At 36.6% G+C, this 16,667-nt stretch overlaps 1 protein-coding gene across 4 annotated transcripts; it reads right to left on the reverse strand.

The window, feature by feature from the left end:
• Positions 1-326: 326 nt before the first annotated feature.
• On the reverse strand, positions 327-14,361 carry LOC103710572 (dynamin-related protein 3A-like). 4 transcript variants are annotated; one of them, XM_088706503.2, is made up of 21 exons: positions 13,782-14,361; positions 12,477-12,759; positions 12,305-12,333; positions 12,110-12,211; positions 11,259-11,327; positions 11,110-11,169; positions 10,755-10,868; positions 8,916-8,964; positions 8,480-8,589; positions 8,142-8,234; positions 7,934-8,026; positions 7,695-7,832; positions 5,517-5,630; positions 3,774-3,878; positions 3,599-3,641; positions 3,104-3,252; positions 2,870-3,016; positions 1,433-1,485; positions 1,116-1,215; positions 730-1,023; positions 327-634 (listed from the first exon to the last, which is right to left on the reverse strand). In XM_088706503.2, the coding sequence occupies exons 1-20, from the start codon at positions 14,172-14,174 to the stop codon at positions 769-771; spliced, it is 2,499 nt and encodes an 832-aa protein (XP_088562629.1). In that variant the 5' UTR covers positions 14,175-14,361; the 3' UTR covers positions 327-634; positions 730-768. The 4 variants fall into 4 exon arrangements, 2 of the variants coding, with proteins under 2 accessions (XP_088562629.1, XP_026661808.3); XR_015971036.2 differs by having other exon boundaries at positions 427-634; positions 2,700-3,016; positions 13,782-14,357; XR_015971035.2 differs by having other exon boundaries at positions 327-1,023; positions 2,700-3,016; positions 13,782-14,357.
• Between the last annotated feature and the right edge of the window lie 2,306 nt (positions 14,362-16,667).

Here is a 16,667-nt window from a genome sequence, read left to right on the forward strand (position 1 = left end):
TTTGCTAGGGTTTCCACGAAACGGAATTCTTTCTTTTCCAACAAACGAAATCAATCTCCTTTTCAAATTACATGTCACAAACCAGAAACCATTATCTGCCAAAGAGAAGTTATTTTTCGGCTGTGAAAGGCTGAAAATTTGACAACAATGCCACATAAGAGCATACAAAAAACACTTCATGATAATGGTTAAACACAGAAAATTCAACCTTTAATCTTGCACCCCATATAAACTGAAAATCAGTTCCGTAAGAAAATACAGCATTATAATACTTTAGGACTGATTTAAACCGCACTGTAAACACAAGACCACAATAATATCTGACATTGGCATAAACAGCATCAATAAGGTTGTGTTATAAAAACTTTAGACCGCTGCGTACATGGAGTCTGAAAGCTATCAGTAGCAAATCAGCAACAAAAACTCTTCTCAAGTCAAAAGGAAGCAGCCATGTTATTTCTCATGGGTGAACTTTATAACAAATATGCTGATGAAAATAAATGGAGCATGTTTACTATACATGAAGCAAATATCTAATGTGCAATGCTCTCACTGGAATCGAGCTGGCACTAAAGAATAAAACTTCAGATATTATCTTGTGGGAGAAAACCAACTTAGTGCATGTTTTAATGCACTACTAAGCTTCAGTTTCTAATATCAATAGACCCAACCACTCATGCATCGATTGTTGGATAGGAACCCAATCCATTGGCATCAGCATTTGTGCACTACTAAGCTTCAGTTTCTAATATCAATAGACCCAACCACTCATGCATCGATTGTTGGATAGGAACCCAATCCATTGGCATCAGCATTTGAATACCAGGGTGATGATTGTTCTCCCGAATGAACTGACTTCCTGGATCTGGGATTCTTGGGAGAAGCAGCATATGATGTGCTATAATCATTAGTAGCATAGAACGATGAAGGAAGCCCATGAAACTTTGGCAGACCAGTTCCATCAGCGTCCAGAGTATAACCCTTCTCGACAGTTTCAGCTTCAAGTGGTATCTCATCCAATGTCTATTCAACAAAAGAATGAGATAAATACAAAAGAATAGATGCAAAAAGTAATCATACATTAATGTTCCAGCTTTTAGAAAGAGAGCACCTACCCTGTAAGCTTGTTGCAAAACTCTGAGTGTCTCCCGGATCCGTTTCCTTTTAGCAGTTATGTCATCAGGTTCTCTTAACATGTCTTCAAAGAGGTTTTCCCTACATTGACAACACAGCCATTACAAATATTCTTTCCTTTTTTTTTCTTTTTCCAATTCCCAACCATAACCTAATGATGGACGTTAATTTCCCAGTTCAAGCCCAGTAAAGCTTCAAAGAAAACATGCCGACTTTGAAGTCTAATGGAATTATTGAGATTTGAAATAAACGAAATGGGCTTTGGCTACCCAGACTTAGGAGTTATCAGCCACTATACCTGTAAAGTTTCCTAATAAAAACATTATGCAGCTCTCGCTTCATATGATTAACCTGGACAAGAGTGGCAAAGGATCAGTTGTGTCACAAGTATTAACTATACTATCTGGGGTTTCCACTGTCGCCACTTTTTTTCTAAATGCAGTATTTCTCCACCGCAAGTAACCACAAGCACACATTATATAAGGAGCAGAAGTTAAATATCAAACCGACAACAAATTCAAATAATCTAAATCCATCCAAATCTGAAGTAAGTCCATATAAATCATTCATTAAAAAACTTGCTCATCATCAATATTAGAAAATATTAAGCATGAATTACACATTTACATAGGAAGGACGGGAAAAGAAACATAAATCAACATGGATACATAACAGTGATTGACACATAAATCGATTGGAGTAATGGTAATAAATCAGCGCAAGCCACAATAACATGCCATACAAGACAATCAGGAATGATAATTGGGATGTGTTTTACACAATTTTGTGTCTGTGTGAAACACAGAGGCACAGAATCATTTTGTCAAACTGGGGAAACATGGAGCTAACATCTCGAAGTGCACATGGCAGCACCTAGTATATACGTAAGCATTCAAGTATCATCTCTCAAAGTGCATACGCATAGGAATTCAATGAGCTATGAACTCCTCCCAGTTACTAAAAACTCCAGCTATCACCATATTTTAGCAACAGAAATAATAATAATAATACTTCAAGATTAAGTTTCTCCATATTGTTGCATATTAAATCTATAATCCACAACATTAGGTGCAACTATCATGGCATTTTAGTAGGCTCCAATGCAACTATTATTATATTCCAGCATTGTAAGTACTGAACCACACCATGGAATACAGGGCTTACTGGTACCATACAGGTGCTCTGTGCCTCCATACCAACACATGGTACTATTTGCTATGCCAACTCCAACAGTTTAACATGCGCTCGTAGGCAGGCAAACCATACCTACCATGCCATATTGGTAAGGTACCAGTACAACGCTCAGTACCAAAACTTAAAACATAGATTACATCAATATTTTCTTAAAATTGCAAACAGTTATGTGGTAATGAGAACCAAAAAAAATTACCCATGCAAAAAAAAAAAAAAAAAAAAAAAAATTCATGACTTGATGAGACTAGAATTGCATCTTCTAGTCAAAATTAACCTTAAACTCCTGCACTTAATCCTTAATGGTAATAAAAGAACAAGGACTGTAAATCCATATGGTTATTTAAGAGCTTAAAACATTTATATGTTCTCACTTTCTAATGAAGTTTAAACTTTGCTTATATGTCAGACAATCTGAATCATGAGGCAACTATGCCAGACCTGGAACAAAAGGCGATCTTTCTAACTCAACATAACACATGGGCCTGCTGGGAAAAAACAAACAGATTAATAGATTCTCCATAGCTTGAATAAGTCCATTTACCAGGAAGTGCATAATTGCCTTTGGTACAGAGTCCTCAATATTTTTTCTGACAATATCATAATACGACTTCAATAACAGTTTTGTGATTGCTATCTCCAAAGCCTCCTGCTCCGTCTGATTTTCTGAGGGCTTTAGGATGATTGGTGGCTGAGCAATAACAAAAGTTACAAACTGGATGCATATAACCAAATAACAAAGTGTAGTAGTAGTTAGATAATTTGCAGAAACACTTACCTCCCTTAACTGGATCATTGAGAGGGAATGTTCAGTGGAGTGAGAAGGTGTATTGTAAGACTTGTTCAATGAACTCTCTGTTGCAGGGGCACGATCCTCGCTAGAGCCAAAAATTGATGAGATGCCCCAGATTGATCCAGTTGTACCTCCTGCAATCACAACATCAGGTGGTATCAAAGAAGTTTGTAAGGTAATTGCAATATACGATACAGCAGACCTTCCACCATGGCAGCCATGAGGATGGCAATGTAACTAAAACTGACCAGATAGCAAGTTCATGTGACTACAATAAGAAAGCGAAAACTTCCTTTTCAATAGTTAAGATTAGTTATAGAGGGATATATGCTACATTAAGCCCTTGATAAGTTTTTTTCTCTAGGAAACAAGATATCCAACTGTTGCTTATACTTTTTTTAATATGCAAATAATCAAAGCCATTGAAGAGTTGGACTCTCACTCTTTCCTTGCTCTAGATTAAATCTAAATTTTGCTTACCAGATGAACCTGGCTTTTCAGAATCCATAGAAGGTCGAACTACCTGGTCATTACCCAGAAAAGGCAGAAGATGGAAAACCAAGTCATTGGATGTCACATAGACAAAACAAATTTGCATATCTAATGTGATATGGCGTATTAATAATAGTAGCACAGGAAATAAACAAAATCTGACCTGAAGGGGATCAGAAACAACTCCATTTGCACCGGATCTGGCAAGGATAGCTCGAGATTTGAGACTTTTTTCAGATGCTTGTGCCTTGTTAGAATCTGTTCCATCCTGTAACAAAGCATATAATGTTGCTCTGAGATAAAGCCAAAACATAGCAAGGAACGAAACAGTAGATTTCAAGAAAAAGCTTAACCCAGTTCTGGAGCAAATACAAATAATGGTTAACAAAACAACCTAAGGTAACTTCTTGTTTGCCATAAAAAATAAGGCATAAATAGATGCTAAAACTCAACTGTTATGTGTAAAAATCAAGTTACACCACCATCAAGCCTATGACACATCCAACATGAAACCTTCATTTCATGTTTCTTTCTTCTTACGAAACTAGTATCTGATAATTTCTTCCAAACATATAATGTTAGGGAAATCTCAACAAAGGAAAAAATTTAGAAAACCATAAAGATATCATAACTTTTTGGCGTATCTGATAACATATGCATTTATCCGTTGATTATAGATAGATCTGTTCGTATATAGCAAAAAATTGTTGCCAAATAATCATAAATTCATAACCTCTTTCAATCAAATGCCCATGATCTCTTTAAGATTCCCATTAGCCTATTTTGCAAATACACGTGGAATTATCTTACAATCAGCAGATGGATGTTCAGATGCAGATAGATTACAATAATTCATGAGGTTTATGTTTTAGACTTATCTAAGCAGAATATCTCAACAGAATTATCAGGACTAATAGTACTGTTCCCAAAGATAATTTGTAGCAACAAAAATCATGGTTAAAAAGGATGAAACAAAGATTAGGATTAAGTATCCAAAAACAAGTAGTTTTTCCCCACAAAAAAGGTTTTAAAAATTATTGTCAAAAAACAGGCTCCCTATTCTCAAGTTTGAGAAGGTAGTTTAAAGATTATCTTGCAAAAATGACATCCAAAAATATAATAAGATTTAAAATGAAACTTACGAGAGATAATAGTACCAAAGAGCAATAAAATGACAGGATGGAACTTGCATTAGAAAGAGGAATCACATGCCTAGTAGGCCAACCATGACTGTTGCTCTTCCGACAAAGGCCTGTTGGTCTTTTTGGCTTGGAAGAACAAAAATTGCATGAAATAGCTAGCCACGATACCAAAGGATCAAGGAAGCAAAGATATTAAAAAATGGGTCAAAATTTATTATATGACCTATATCAGATGAAGGCTTTGTGCCTAGGATATATACACCCCTTGGTTTGACTTAGAAGGCCAAAATCTGTTATAGATTGTTATGGTTGGTTTGCCACTTCACATTTGCTCAAAAGATCTGTACTTCTACTACAAGCAGCAATGTGGAATCTATAAATCCTCAAACAAGTAGACAGTCCAACAATATCATTATACGTTTCCAAAATAAGTTCTTACGAAGGGACAAGAGAAAGAAAGAAAAAACAACAAGATCATTATAGAGTCAACATACATTTGAGTCAAGCCTGTTATTAGCTGCTTTAAAATAGCTTTTTAAAAAAAATCTATGCTTATCCATCAGTTTCAGTCTTGTTCAGAATAAGTCCTTGATTCAGCATTAATGATAAAACAATACTAAAACAAACCAAAGGGAAAAATCAAATGAGCTTGGCTAGGATATTCAACACAAGTTTTCATCTCTAGCATTCCAGCTCCAAGTCTAAACACCAGAAATACAGTTAAGATCCAAGATTTGTCATATTCAGCAACATACAAATATTACCTTAGATCTGGGCATTGATGCTGATAACCTAGAAGATTTAACTTGCTGCTGCGCAATCTCTACAGCCTTACTGCCACCAATAAAATTTGGATGTGAAGTGTTTATATAATCCATCTGCAAAATCAAGTAGTCAAATCAATGACAGCTACAACAGATCGATGAAATGCATATGGCCGTAATCCAAGAAGAGAATAGTATACTACAGGAAAAGCTAAAAAGTAAGAATACAGCATAAAATGGCATAAGATACCAGCCAATTTTTCTTGCAGCTATCGACCAGATAAGGCCAAAAGGCTGGCAATTTATCATTTTTCTACATCTAAGAAAACATTCATTGGTGATGAAAGAGAAAATGCATGCCATTTGATCATTTAAGCTTGAAAGTGTGCACATGTGAAGTGCTGGTGGCATATTGTACCTTAAAATGCGATGATGTCCTTTATTTCAGGGATGGGAGGGTACAGCCCTTAGTAGTGTAAAATGTTGCAGGGCTTTTAACAATTCACAACATAAGTTGGTGAGACAGTTCAACAAGCCTCTTTACAACATAATCCAGTGAATTTCTAAAAATTCACTTATGAAAAGTAATTTGAAGCAGAAGTAGGGTTCATATATTCCTAATGGCTGCAGCCCAGGAATTTATATATACGGACCATGAATGCCATGGTTCCATGATGGAATGCCAGAATATGGTTTTGAAATTATTCTAAAATAAATCAAAATCACTTTTTATACATTATATGTACATATAAGCATATAATAGGTCCCCAGGAAAATAACCAAATCTAGAGACATTCACTTCCTAAAATGTCAAAATATCTTGTATTTGATGTTTTATATTTAGGAGAGAAATTTAGAGACAGTTGTTTTTTGATAAATTTTACTAAACAGGCATGAGTGATTATGACAATTATTCGTAAAAATTCCTCAACAAAAATGTGATGAGAGATTTGACAAGACACATTAGATTAGCATGGATTAACTATATATGACCGGTTTATGGATGACATACCAAATCAACAGACATAAGATAACATGTGTATATTGTAAATCGTCTACATATTAGAGTATTCAAAAATGAAGAGGATAAAAAAGGTCTTCTAATGAATAACATGCTCAGCCAACCATAAGAATATCACAAGCAAATCTTTATAAAGTTGTCCTGCAGATACCAATTGACTCAATATTTGGACAAACACCTGTGTCTCTACCAGATGACATTACTACACAGATAGTCGAGCAAATAATTGTCATGCAGACTTCAGCACCTTCAACAGACATTATTCACACATGTTGCTTGTAACCTAAAAAGTGCATGGACTTCTTTTTGGTGGTCTTCAACCAAAAGCTTTAGGTCCCTCAGAACAGTATCTACCCTAGCACTTAGGCCCTATTTGGTAAAGTTTTTGGAGGGCCACAAAGCACTTTTTGGCCCTCTAAAAGTACTTCTGGATGATATAGTGTCGTTTGGTTAAAAAATCAGGAAGTTGTTTTGGCCTTGCCAGAAAGCTGAAAAAGTCTACTTGGAAAAAGTTCTATTTTGGAGATTCTTCCCAAAAGTGATTTCTGACCAATGTCAGAAAGTTGTTTTAATTTTAATGAATTTTTTCTAATAACAAAATGCCCACCAACAAATCTCTTGATTACATCTTATATCATAACATATCATAATATATTATTATACTACAAACATAACATAATATAATATAATAATAAATTAACAATATATTATGTTGTATTATATTATATTATTATATTAAAATAGTATAATATATTACATTATTGTAGTAAAGCATAACTATAATATAACATATTCTTATATTTTATTATAATATAATATTTCAAAATCAGCATCAAGATCAGAGGGCTTTGCATCATGACAAAAAATTGTTGGGGCTTGTAAATGCGGAAGCAGTCAGTCATTTGGTAATACATCAGCTGGTGCCAATTGTTAAAACCTTGATCACATCGTAAATAAATGCTGAATTAAGGAGTGCATATTAGCAGTCAGCATACAAAAATGGAGAAAAATTGATAGTGGAAGTAAAAATGATGCAGCACAGATTAGTGAATGATGATGAATGCGAGTTTTCCTGGGTTGATTCTCTTTCATGCAATTCACAGGAAATATCCACCATGCACAAAAGTAATGGAGTGAAACTACTATCTTCTCTATACCTCCATCTCAATAATGTGGGTTATCATTGTCTCTGCAGGCTGAAGGCCCTCTCGTAAGAAATTCCCAATTACCTCATCCATGCACTTTCGAAGGACAGGAAACCGCTGAAGCTCGCTAGCTAAGCAATGATGACTCATCTACAACAAAAATTGAAGAAGCCAAAACAAAATAATTCAATACCAAATTTAAAATTATTAGATTTTTTTTATTATAGTCTAGATGTGGATTAAGTCTATACCTTAATCAATTCATCATAAATAAATTTTGCACATTGAAGGCTTGGATCTAACAAACGACCTATTTGCCTTCGTACAAGAACCTCAAATGGCACCTAAATACTCCAGAAAAAGGAACACCATAAGCATTCAAACAAGAGCACAAAAACTGAATGTAAAGTTTAACTTTCTTCATATCCAACAAGCATGACATTAATTGACAACTATCACCTCTGGTACAAACAAAGCACTTTTAGGACCAGTTGCATTTTGAATAGCCATGCGGATGTCTTCATCTGTTATGTCTTCACAAGGATCAACTTCCTACAAAAGAAACCAGCGATTCACAAATGGTATTTAACATAAAGGAAGAAAATTCGAAAGTGAAACAATCAAGACAAAAGCACATTTATATAAGAATCCAAAAAATATTATCTGTTAACTGCTCCAAGGGAAAGGCACTTTCAACATAGTAAAAAAACAACTCTAAAAATAAAAATTAATAGAAGTTCAAAATATATCCAGCAGACAATATTTCAAACTCAGCATGTACAAGTAGTTATGTGAACCTCCAAACTCTTCACAAAGATGGACTGGAAAATATAGTGTATTCGTGCTCCACCAGAAAGTTCAGCTGTAGATAATTCCTCATTTTTCCCTTCCAACATTGACGAAAAAGCTGCAAAAAAAAAATAATTACAAGTTGCAAGAATGTAAGTAACATATAAAAGACACAATAGTGGAAGTACAATAAATTCAAGCCTTATCAAGTAGACCACCCCACTTTTTTATTTTTCTTTTCCTTCAGTGCAAGTTTGCACCAATGGATTCATTGTACATCAAATTTGCAAGATAAATGAAGATTCACATACAAGTTTCACAATCACGTCAACTGGAAAATTTAAAGAACATCTATGTCAAGTGAATAGTGAAAAACAGCACGATCTTGTGATTGCAATAAGAAGGCAGAACATTCATGAGGAAATCAGCAAAATCTACTATTACCTTCACAATATTTTGTAAGAATGTTCAAGAGTTTGACTCCCTGACCAGCCTGCAGTAAAAATCATGCAGAAAATAAACAACAATATGATTAAGAACACAATATCAAAGCATTACTGCAAATGCATACAGGCACCATTGAGAGATGAAGCAGGTGATTGCAAAAGTTGACAGAAGCAGGTTGACTTAAAAGTTTGCACTTGGTGAGAAAATAAAGGAATATGCAAAATTACAATATAGTACAATACATTGTTGAAAATATTAGGTTTTTAAAACAAAAACATGTTGATGCGCAAGTGAGAGTATTCTTGGCAAATGGTGTTAAGCATTTTTGCCTATGAAAAAAAGGCATGGTTTGCCACACCGACCATACCATATTGGTACAGTAGCGCTATGGTACCAAGGTTTGGTTCGGTATATGAGGCGAACAGGTCCAAATTGAGCGGAAACTTCCCATAATGCCAAGTACCAACCCAGTTTTGGATGGTACCATGGCTGAGAGTGAGAATTGTACTGATAATAACTGGTACAATTCTCATGACTAATTCTGTGATCCTTGATTAAAGGCATGCCAAACAAATGAAATCAACTATTGACATCTTCTGTTATCTGCAGATAATTGTTGTTGAAATCACTATTCTTTACATTGTTTAGGTCAATAGTTTAGCTTGTTTAATCCTTTACATATGCAAGGAATTAACTCTCTCATGGTGCATTAGCGGATTTTTGGACATGCCGAAAGTTGATATTCAGATGAGTTATTTATCTCTTGTCTATATGACAAAAATGTCAGCATTCTGCAATTGTGGGAATGAGTGTTGATATTCAAGCAACATCTTGGGCATTCTTGGAATATATGGATTGATAGCTAAGAATTTATTCTGTTCAAAGCATAATCTTCTTAGACCACCAACCATAACAAAATGGATATTTACAGTGACAAAAGGGTAAGAACTAGATGATCTCAAAAATGGAGCATCTATTGAAGACACTAAAGAACAGCATTGATGAACCAGAGCTACAAAACTTCACATTCATCATAGGACTCCATTTGCCGGAAGATAATTTCACCCAAATCAGTTCATAGAAGCCACAGTCACTGGTTCTAGTCTTCAGTTAGTAAATTTTGTATTTTTTAATACATCAGGTCTTTAGTGAATTCTTTCAACTGTCTTAAGATTAAAAGATCTTAAGAGTAATTGCAGGGTTGGATGAGGCAACAATATGGGAATACTTGCTTAAATTGTCACATCAGCCTTGTTTTGTTTGTTGGGGTCACCTTACATAGAGAGAAAGAAAGAGGGGTAAGGCGTCCATACCTGCACCCCTCCTTTTTCTCTCAAAGAGGCTGACCACTTGTTTAAGGTATTTTAGAGTTTGTCAACATAATTGTTTTAGGATTTCTTTAAAGGGGATCTAAAATATCTAACGAGCATCAATGAAGGTTGCATAACAAGCATCTTCATCCAGTCCCCCGTGATTTCTAGTCAGTAGTTGTAGAATATGATAAAACCCACACTAGGAGACATTAATAAAGCGTATGCCTATACCTTCCCAAAGAAACAAATGAAAGCAATTCTCATTTTTCGGAAGCTGGGGCAAAATGGTAAATTTCAACCAGGGCATTACTTTGAGGGTCAAACCTTTCATAAAAATGTATACCTTTGCTATCCCATTCTGGCAAGTGCATCAATCAATATCATTATATAATTTAGGGACATGACTAAATAAAAGCATTGTACTGTGTTCACCATCAAGATTTTCGATCTTTAAATATTCTACGGGCATTTGACTATATAAAAAGTATCATGAGTATGCGACATTGTAACAACCAGCATATACCTTTGATTCTGCAACATCACCGTAAGCAGCATGCTCCTTTGCTACAGCCACCAATTGAGTATTTATGCGAGATTTCAATGCTGGAAGGACAACCTTGATATGTTGTACTAAAATCTGCAGAAAATCACAAGTGTCATCAGGAATTACCTATGAATGATTAACCAAACTAAGTTAATGATGTAAGACCAGAATTTGTTTTTAAGGAGTTAAGAAGGATAACAAAAATTTTGGAGAAGAAATGCCAAAAAGATGGGAAAAGCCTTGCTGGTCATGGCCAATAAGAAGAACTTAAGTTCGTAGCAATAATAGTCATTTAGTTTAAGGTTGAATGATCAAGGTCATGTGCAATAGTGACCTGATTCAGTTTCTTGGCTAACTGAGGAATCCCGCAGCAATGAGAGAGACCATGATATACCTACAAACAGCACAAGGACATCATGTATGCTTGCAAAGATATGATAATTAAGAAAAAAAAAAGCACAGAATGTTTCTGGGAAAAAATACAGGTTGATTGCGGAAGAAGTTCTCTTCAAAGGCCAATGCATCTTTGATACTGCGGTTGACGTTAATGTCCTGCATCATTGAGCAATTAATAAATTAGAGAATGACATATAAATGAATGTGCACATCTATAAATTGACTAGATGGGAGCTTTTTTTCGAAAAAAAAAAAAGGGGTTGCTGATCAACTTATCACGTCTGGTTACTATAGGTGTCAAAAAAAATCCAGTAACATGATTTGTCCTGTGTCTAATTAACATAAGTACTTATATACGCATTATTGTATTTCCAGACTTCTTTGGGCATCTTCAAAAAACAATATGCAACTCAATATAAGGGAAAAGCTTAGATGCCCAAAGATCTTTCCATCTAGGATAAAAACTATTTAGGTTTAAAATTATAAATGGATAACTAGGATTGATTTTGAATTCCTTTTGTTCGTCTCAACAAAAATTTAGGCACATAAAAGTTCTTTCAAATTAAATGAAGAAAATGAATGCATTTTAGAACACATATCACTTGTGAGAACATTAATGGCAGTTAACCCCAAGAAAACATTGTTGGCAAATGAGGCATAGTAAATAATCAAAATCCATATTTGCAGTTGAACAATTTTTAAGCATCTGAGTCTCAAGTTACAAATCATCTTCAAATGATTATATGCTTACTAGCCAAGTTGCATTGTTTCACTTGTTTTTATTCCTTCCAAGAATAGTACATGATAAATAGCAGTACATGATAAATAGCAGGAAAAAACTGTTCATACATAATTATGAATGTTTGCAGAAATTTACTGAGAAAATACAACAGAAGATTAGTCGTTTTAGGTTTTTTTAATGGAAATAAAGGACATACCTGTTGACTACGGTTCACCACTCCCACATAACCAAGTCTGAGTGGGATCACATTTCCCAGTAAAAAGTTACGGGCATCAGTACCTCTATCCATTATATCCAACTGAAAAACACAAAGCAAAAGTTATAGTGTCTCATTCAAGATTAGTTAGGACAATCTTTGAATGTACAACTACAAAAACCAAACAAATAAGACCTTTGTAATGACACCAATAGTCCGAGAACCTGTACTCACCCAAAAAAAAAGAAGCAGCAGTTATTCCACTATTTTATCACAGCTGCTATATTATTTATTGATTACATGGTTAAAGTCCAAACTTGATATTTAAATTACCAAAAAGCTAAATGCTTTCTTGGAAAAAACTTACCATCTGGATCAGCAATTCTAGACATCTGAAGTGCATCAGAATTTGCTAAGTCTGCATTTGCTGGTGAAACTGCTAATATTATGCAAGTCTTATGTTTGATATATGATAAGATCATTGTTCTAATTCTTGCCTCAATGTCACTGGGTTGATCGCCAACTGGTACTTTAGTTATTCCAGGTAAATCCACCAAAGTAATATTTAGTACATTGGGAGAAAAAATTTTCAAACGAATTTGTTTGTCAGAAACTCCCTTGTTCCCTCCTGCCTCCCTGTCTGTTTCAGCCTACAATTGGAGTATGTCCACGGGTTAGTACAAAATAGACATAGCTCCCATGATGAATTTTTAGAGAATACCCAATTAACAATGATTATAACGATGCAACTGCAGTATCATTTATCTGCTAGTGAATTTACTAAAAGAATTAGGAGTACTGTTCAAATAAAGGATAACTAATGCCATAAAAGGCTACAGTTTATAGAAATCAACAGCTTGAGGTAGATTCTAAAGCTTAAAATTAGTCAAAACGCTTGAGAGAATCATTTTTTGCATAATTGAAGACAACATCTTATAGCTAGACAAGAAAGAAGTTAACTAAGATAAACATAGAGTTTACCATCAAAACTACTAATTCAACAGAATTTAACAAAAGTACTCATGTATGAGAAACAATTTTTTTCAGGTGAAACAAAATCCATATCAGGGACTGCTAAATCTGCATTTTATCCCATGATGTTGCAAATAGCTCTCTCTACCTTGTGATGCTTGGAAGATTTTTAAGATATACAAAAAATTACTGAAGAAGACAAATTGCCTTCACGTACATCCGGATTCAATCTAGTGATGCTTCTGTTTGAGCAATTAAACATGGTGTAGATAAAGGAACTTGCTAGTAAAACAAAAAACAACAACTGTATCTTTCATTCACATAAATATCCTACAGAAAGTATGGGTAATCTTATGTAGCTTCTTGCTACATCAAGGAACATAGTTCTATGGTTCACTGGAAAATCAACTTTTCATCCATAGTTTACAACTGCTTACAAAAAAATAAACTGAAAAATCGAGAAAAACTGCTCCTAGGTCCTAACAAGATCCATTCCTATGGCATTCCGTATACTTTAAAACCCCTATCCACTAAAATCTCTCCCATAATCACCAGAACAAGCAAACATACTCAAATTCAGAGAACAAGCTATTATACCCTTAAATATTCTTCCAATCAGTAAGACAACCACTCTTAAGAAGAGGGGGAAAATCTATCAATCCAAGAACCCTAAAACAAAGAAGCGTTAAACCCTAATCACCTGAACCTCGCGCCGGATTTCGGAGAAGTCGTAGAACCTCTTCCCAGGCAAGTGGAGGAACTCCCCCCACTCGTCCATTCCCTCCCCCGCATCCTGCCGCCGTGGGAAGTGCACCAGCTGGAGAACGAGCGGTCTCCTGGTACAAATATCGGAGCCCCGGGGAAGAAAATCCCGGCCGACGAGCGCCTCCAGCACGCTCGACTTGCCGCTGCTCTGGCTTCCGACCACCGCCACCTGCGGCAAATCGATGGTGGAGGAGCTCCCAAGCTGGGCGAAGATATCCTGGAGCTTGTTCACGATCGGGATCACCGAGCTCCCGATCGCCCCCGCTGCTGCCGCCGCTGCTGCCGCCGCCGGCGATGGGGCTGCCGCCGCCGCTGCATCCTCTGCCATCTGATCCGCCTCCGAACAACGATATCGAGGGTTCAGAGCGGATCAAAGGAGGGTTTCTTCGCAAAAACCCTATTAGGGTTTCGGATACGCAAGGGAGGGTCGAGAGGAGAGCAGCGACGAGGGCGGAGAGGTGGGGAGGTGGAGAAATTTCAGAATACGGCTCCGGATCTTTAATTAGTGGGTGAATGACGAAAACAGACTCAATATCTCGAGTTATTTACGATAGTGATAGGCTTAGAAGAGGGGGAGAGGGAGGGTAGGATATGGGAATTGGATTTCCTAAACGGAGGATCTCGTCGTGCACAGTACGGAGACGAGAATTTGCGGACTCCGGGGCGTAATATTTGCAGAGAAGTTTGTATACGAGTAAATAACATCCGTTCGAATCTGGCTACGTCCGTGTGGGCGGACGAGATGGATTTCTGTGGATGGTTCGGACGGCCAATATTGTTTCCGCACAGGGACTATATACGCGTGCTTGGAATATGAGGTTGTGGTGGACTTGTCCCTCAAGAATTGGACCCGGTTCAGTTGGGCGCCCGGGAGAGGTCGAGGGCTCTAGGGTCGGCAGTGAGGCGATCCTAAAGGGACCCACACCTGGACTCTCTTTGACGATACCATGGAGACAACGGTGGGACCCACAAGAAAAGGAACAGGGGAGATCCAGGGGTTTGGTTCCAAGCACCGTTCAGCGCCACAAGTTGCGGGACCGTGTAGTGAGATTGGTCGGTTGGTGTTGGTCTCCAAATAGTCCAAGGAGGGTGAGCTGTGATCGGGGAAGTGTTTGTTAAGAGTTCTGAGTATGGCTAGCCTTAAACTGGAAATTGGATCCAAGTCAAATTCTTCCAATTCCAAGCTTAAGCCTCATAGGTCAGGCTAAGGTGATAATTTTTGATTTCAAAGCATCTATTTACCACATTGTTTTATTTGTTATCAAAAAAAAAAAAAAGCTTACTATTGATTTAACAAATAGGGAAGATTTAGTTCTTCAGAATCTTTATTTGTGCAAGTGTAACATCTCCACTTGGAAGAGATCTAGGGTTCAAGTTCTAGTAATAACAACGCCACTATATCTTTTTTTTTTAAAAAAAATCTCTATTTATATGGTCTTGTTATCACTCTGAGTGCAGAAAATAAGAGTGCATTGATCATATGGGAAGGAAATGGGCATTGTTTCGCATGTTTGATGAGAATTATTTGACAAAACTATGTTTATTTGATATAATAATAAATTTTTCTTCATCCTTTTTGTTTTCTATAAGCAAATATTTTAAATTTTTCTATGCACCATTAGTCAAGATCCAACATTCCAAATTTATAAACATCTTGATTTGCTTTTAATATTTTTTCTATTAATCTAATGGAAAAGTTTTCCTTCTTCCCACCAAGAGGTCGACTAGTATTGAAGATTGCTTAGTTAGATTAAATCTTCTATTTCTTCCTTCATCAAAAAAGTAAAAACCACATCTTTCTCTAATGAAGATTCCTCTTCTTGGGGCTTGTATATATTCATCAAGAATTTTATATGTCAAGATGAAAAATTGTCTCATTTATTTCTTCGTCCAATCACCGCATAACTTATAATTCTTTGTATGACTCGTTTTTGGACCCTATTAGCATAACGACTATTATCATAGTTTTTGTTGCATCTAGAGGAAATGTAGGCAAAGAGCAATGTTTTGAAAATCGAATTAGAAGGCAACTTGGTACCCTGGCTGGTTCACCAATTCGCTGATTGGACCAGTTCGACCGGCCGGTCGAGACCGATGACGTTAACTTGACAACATGCTAATATCATAAATATGTTTTTTTATTTTCAAAAATTATGAAAAATATGAAGAAAAGAAGAAAAAAAACTCCAAGCTCCCCTCCTTCGCCTCATCTCCTCCTTCAACTTCCCCTCCACCCCCTCTTCCCTCGACGTTGATTCCATCATCCACCACCTACACTCCCATTACCCCAACTATGCCCACATTCATCACACCCTTGACTCTCTCTATCACCACCTCACCGTCGCAGTCGGATCCTCCTCGTCCTCTAACAACGATGATGACAATGTAATGGTGGTAGTGATTCACCCTCCTCCCTCAAGAGGCCCAACCAAGTTGACCTCTCCAAGCAACGGCTACTCTACGCAGAATCAGACTACCTTTGCCACCGCTAGCTCTAATGGCGGGACCCCTTTGAATCCTCCGACAACTCCACCTTCAAGGCCAAGATGGATCTAGATTTCGACTTAACAAAGTCACTGCATCACGAGAGCTATGACAAGCGAGCGAAGTCGAGAGGTGCAGAGGAGGACAATATGGAGATTTAGATGGCTGTGAAGAAGCTGAGGAATATGAAATTGGTTGATGGGTGTGGGGGGGGATAGTATGATTGAGACCCCAGTGCTTGAGAAGGTGAGGAGTGGAGGAGGTGAGGTAGAGAATGGGGAGGAAGGGAGACAAAGGCCGAGGTTATAGGATCTCAATGGGATAAAGTTGGTTTACT

This window comes from Phoenix dactylifera, chromosome 11 (genome assembly GCF_051530095.1).
Source record: "Phoenix dactylifera cultivar Ajwa chromosome 11, Ajwa_hap1_PhDact_Kaust_v1.1, whole genome shotgun sequence".
Classification (NCBI taxonomy): Eukaryota; Viridiplantae; Streptophyta; class Magnoliopsida; order Arecales; family Arecaceae; genus Phoenix; species Phoenix dactylifera.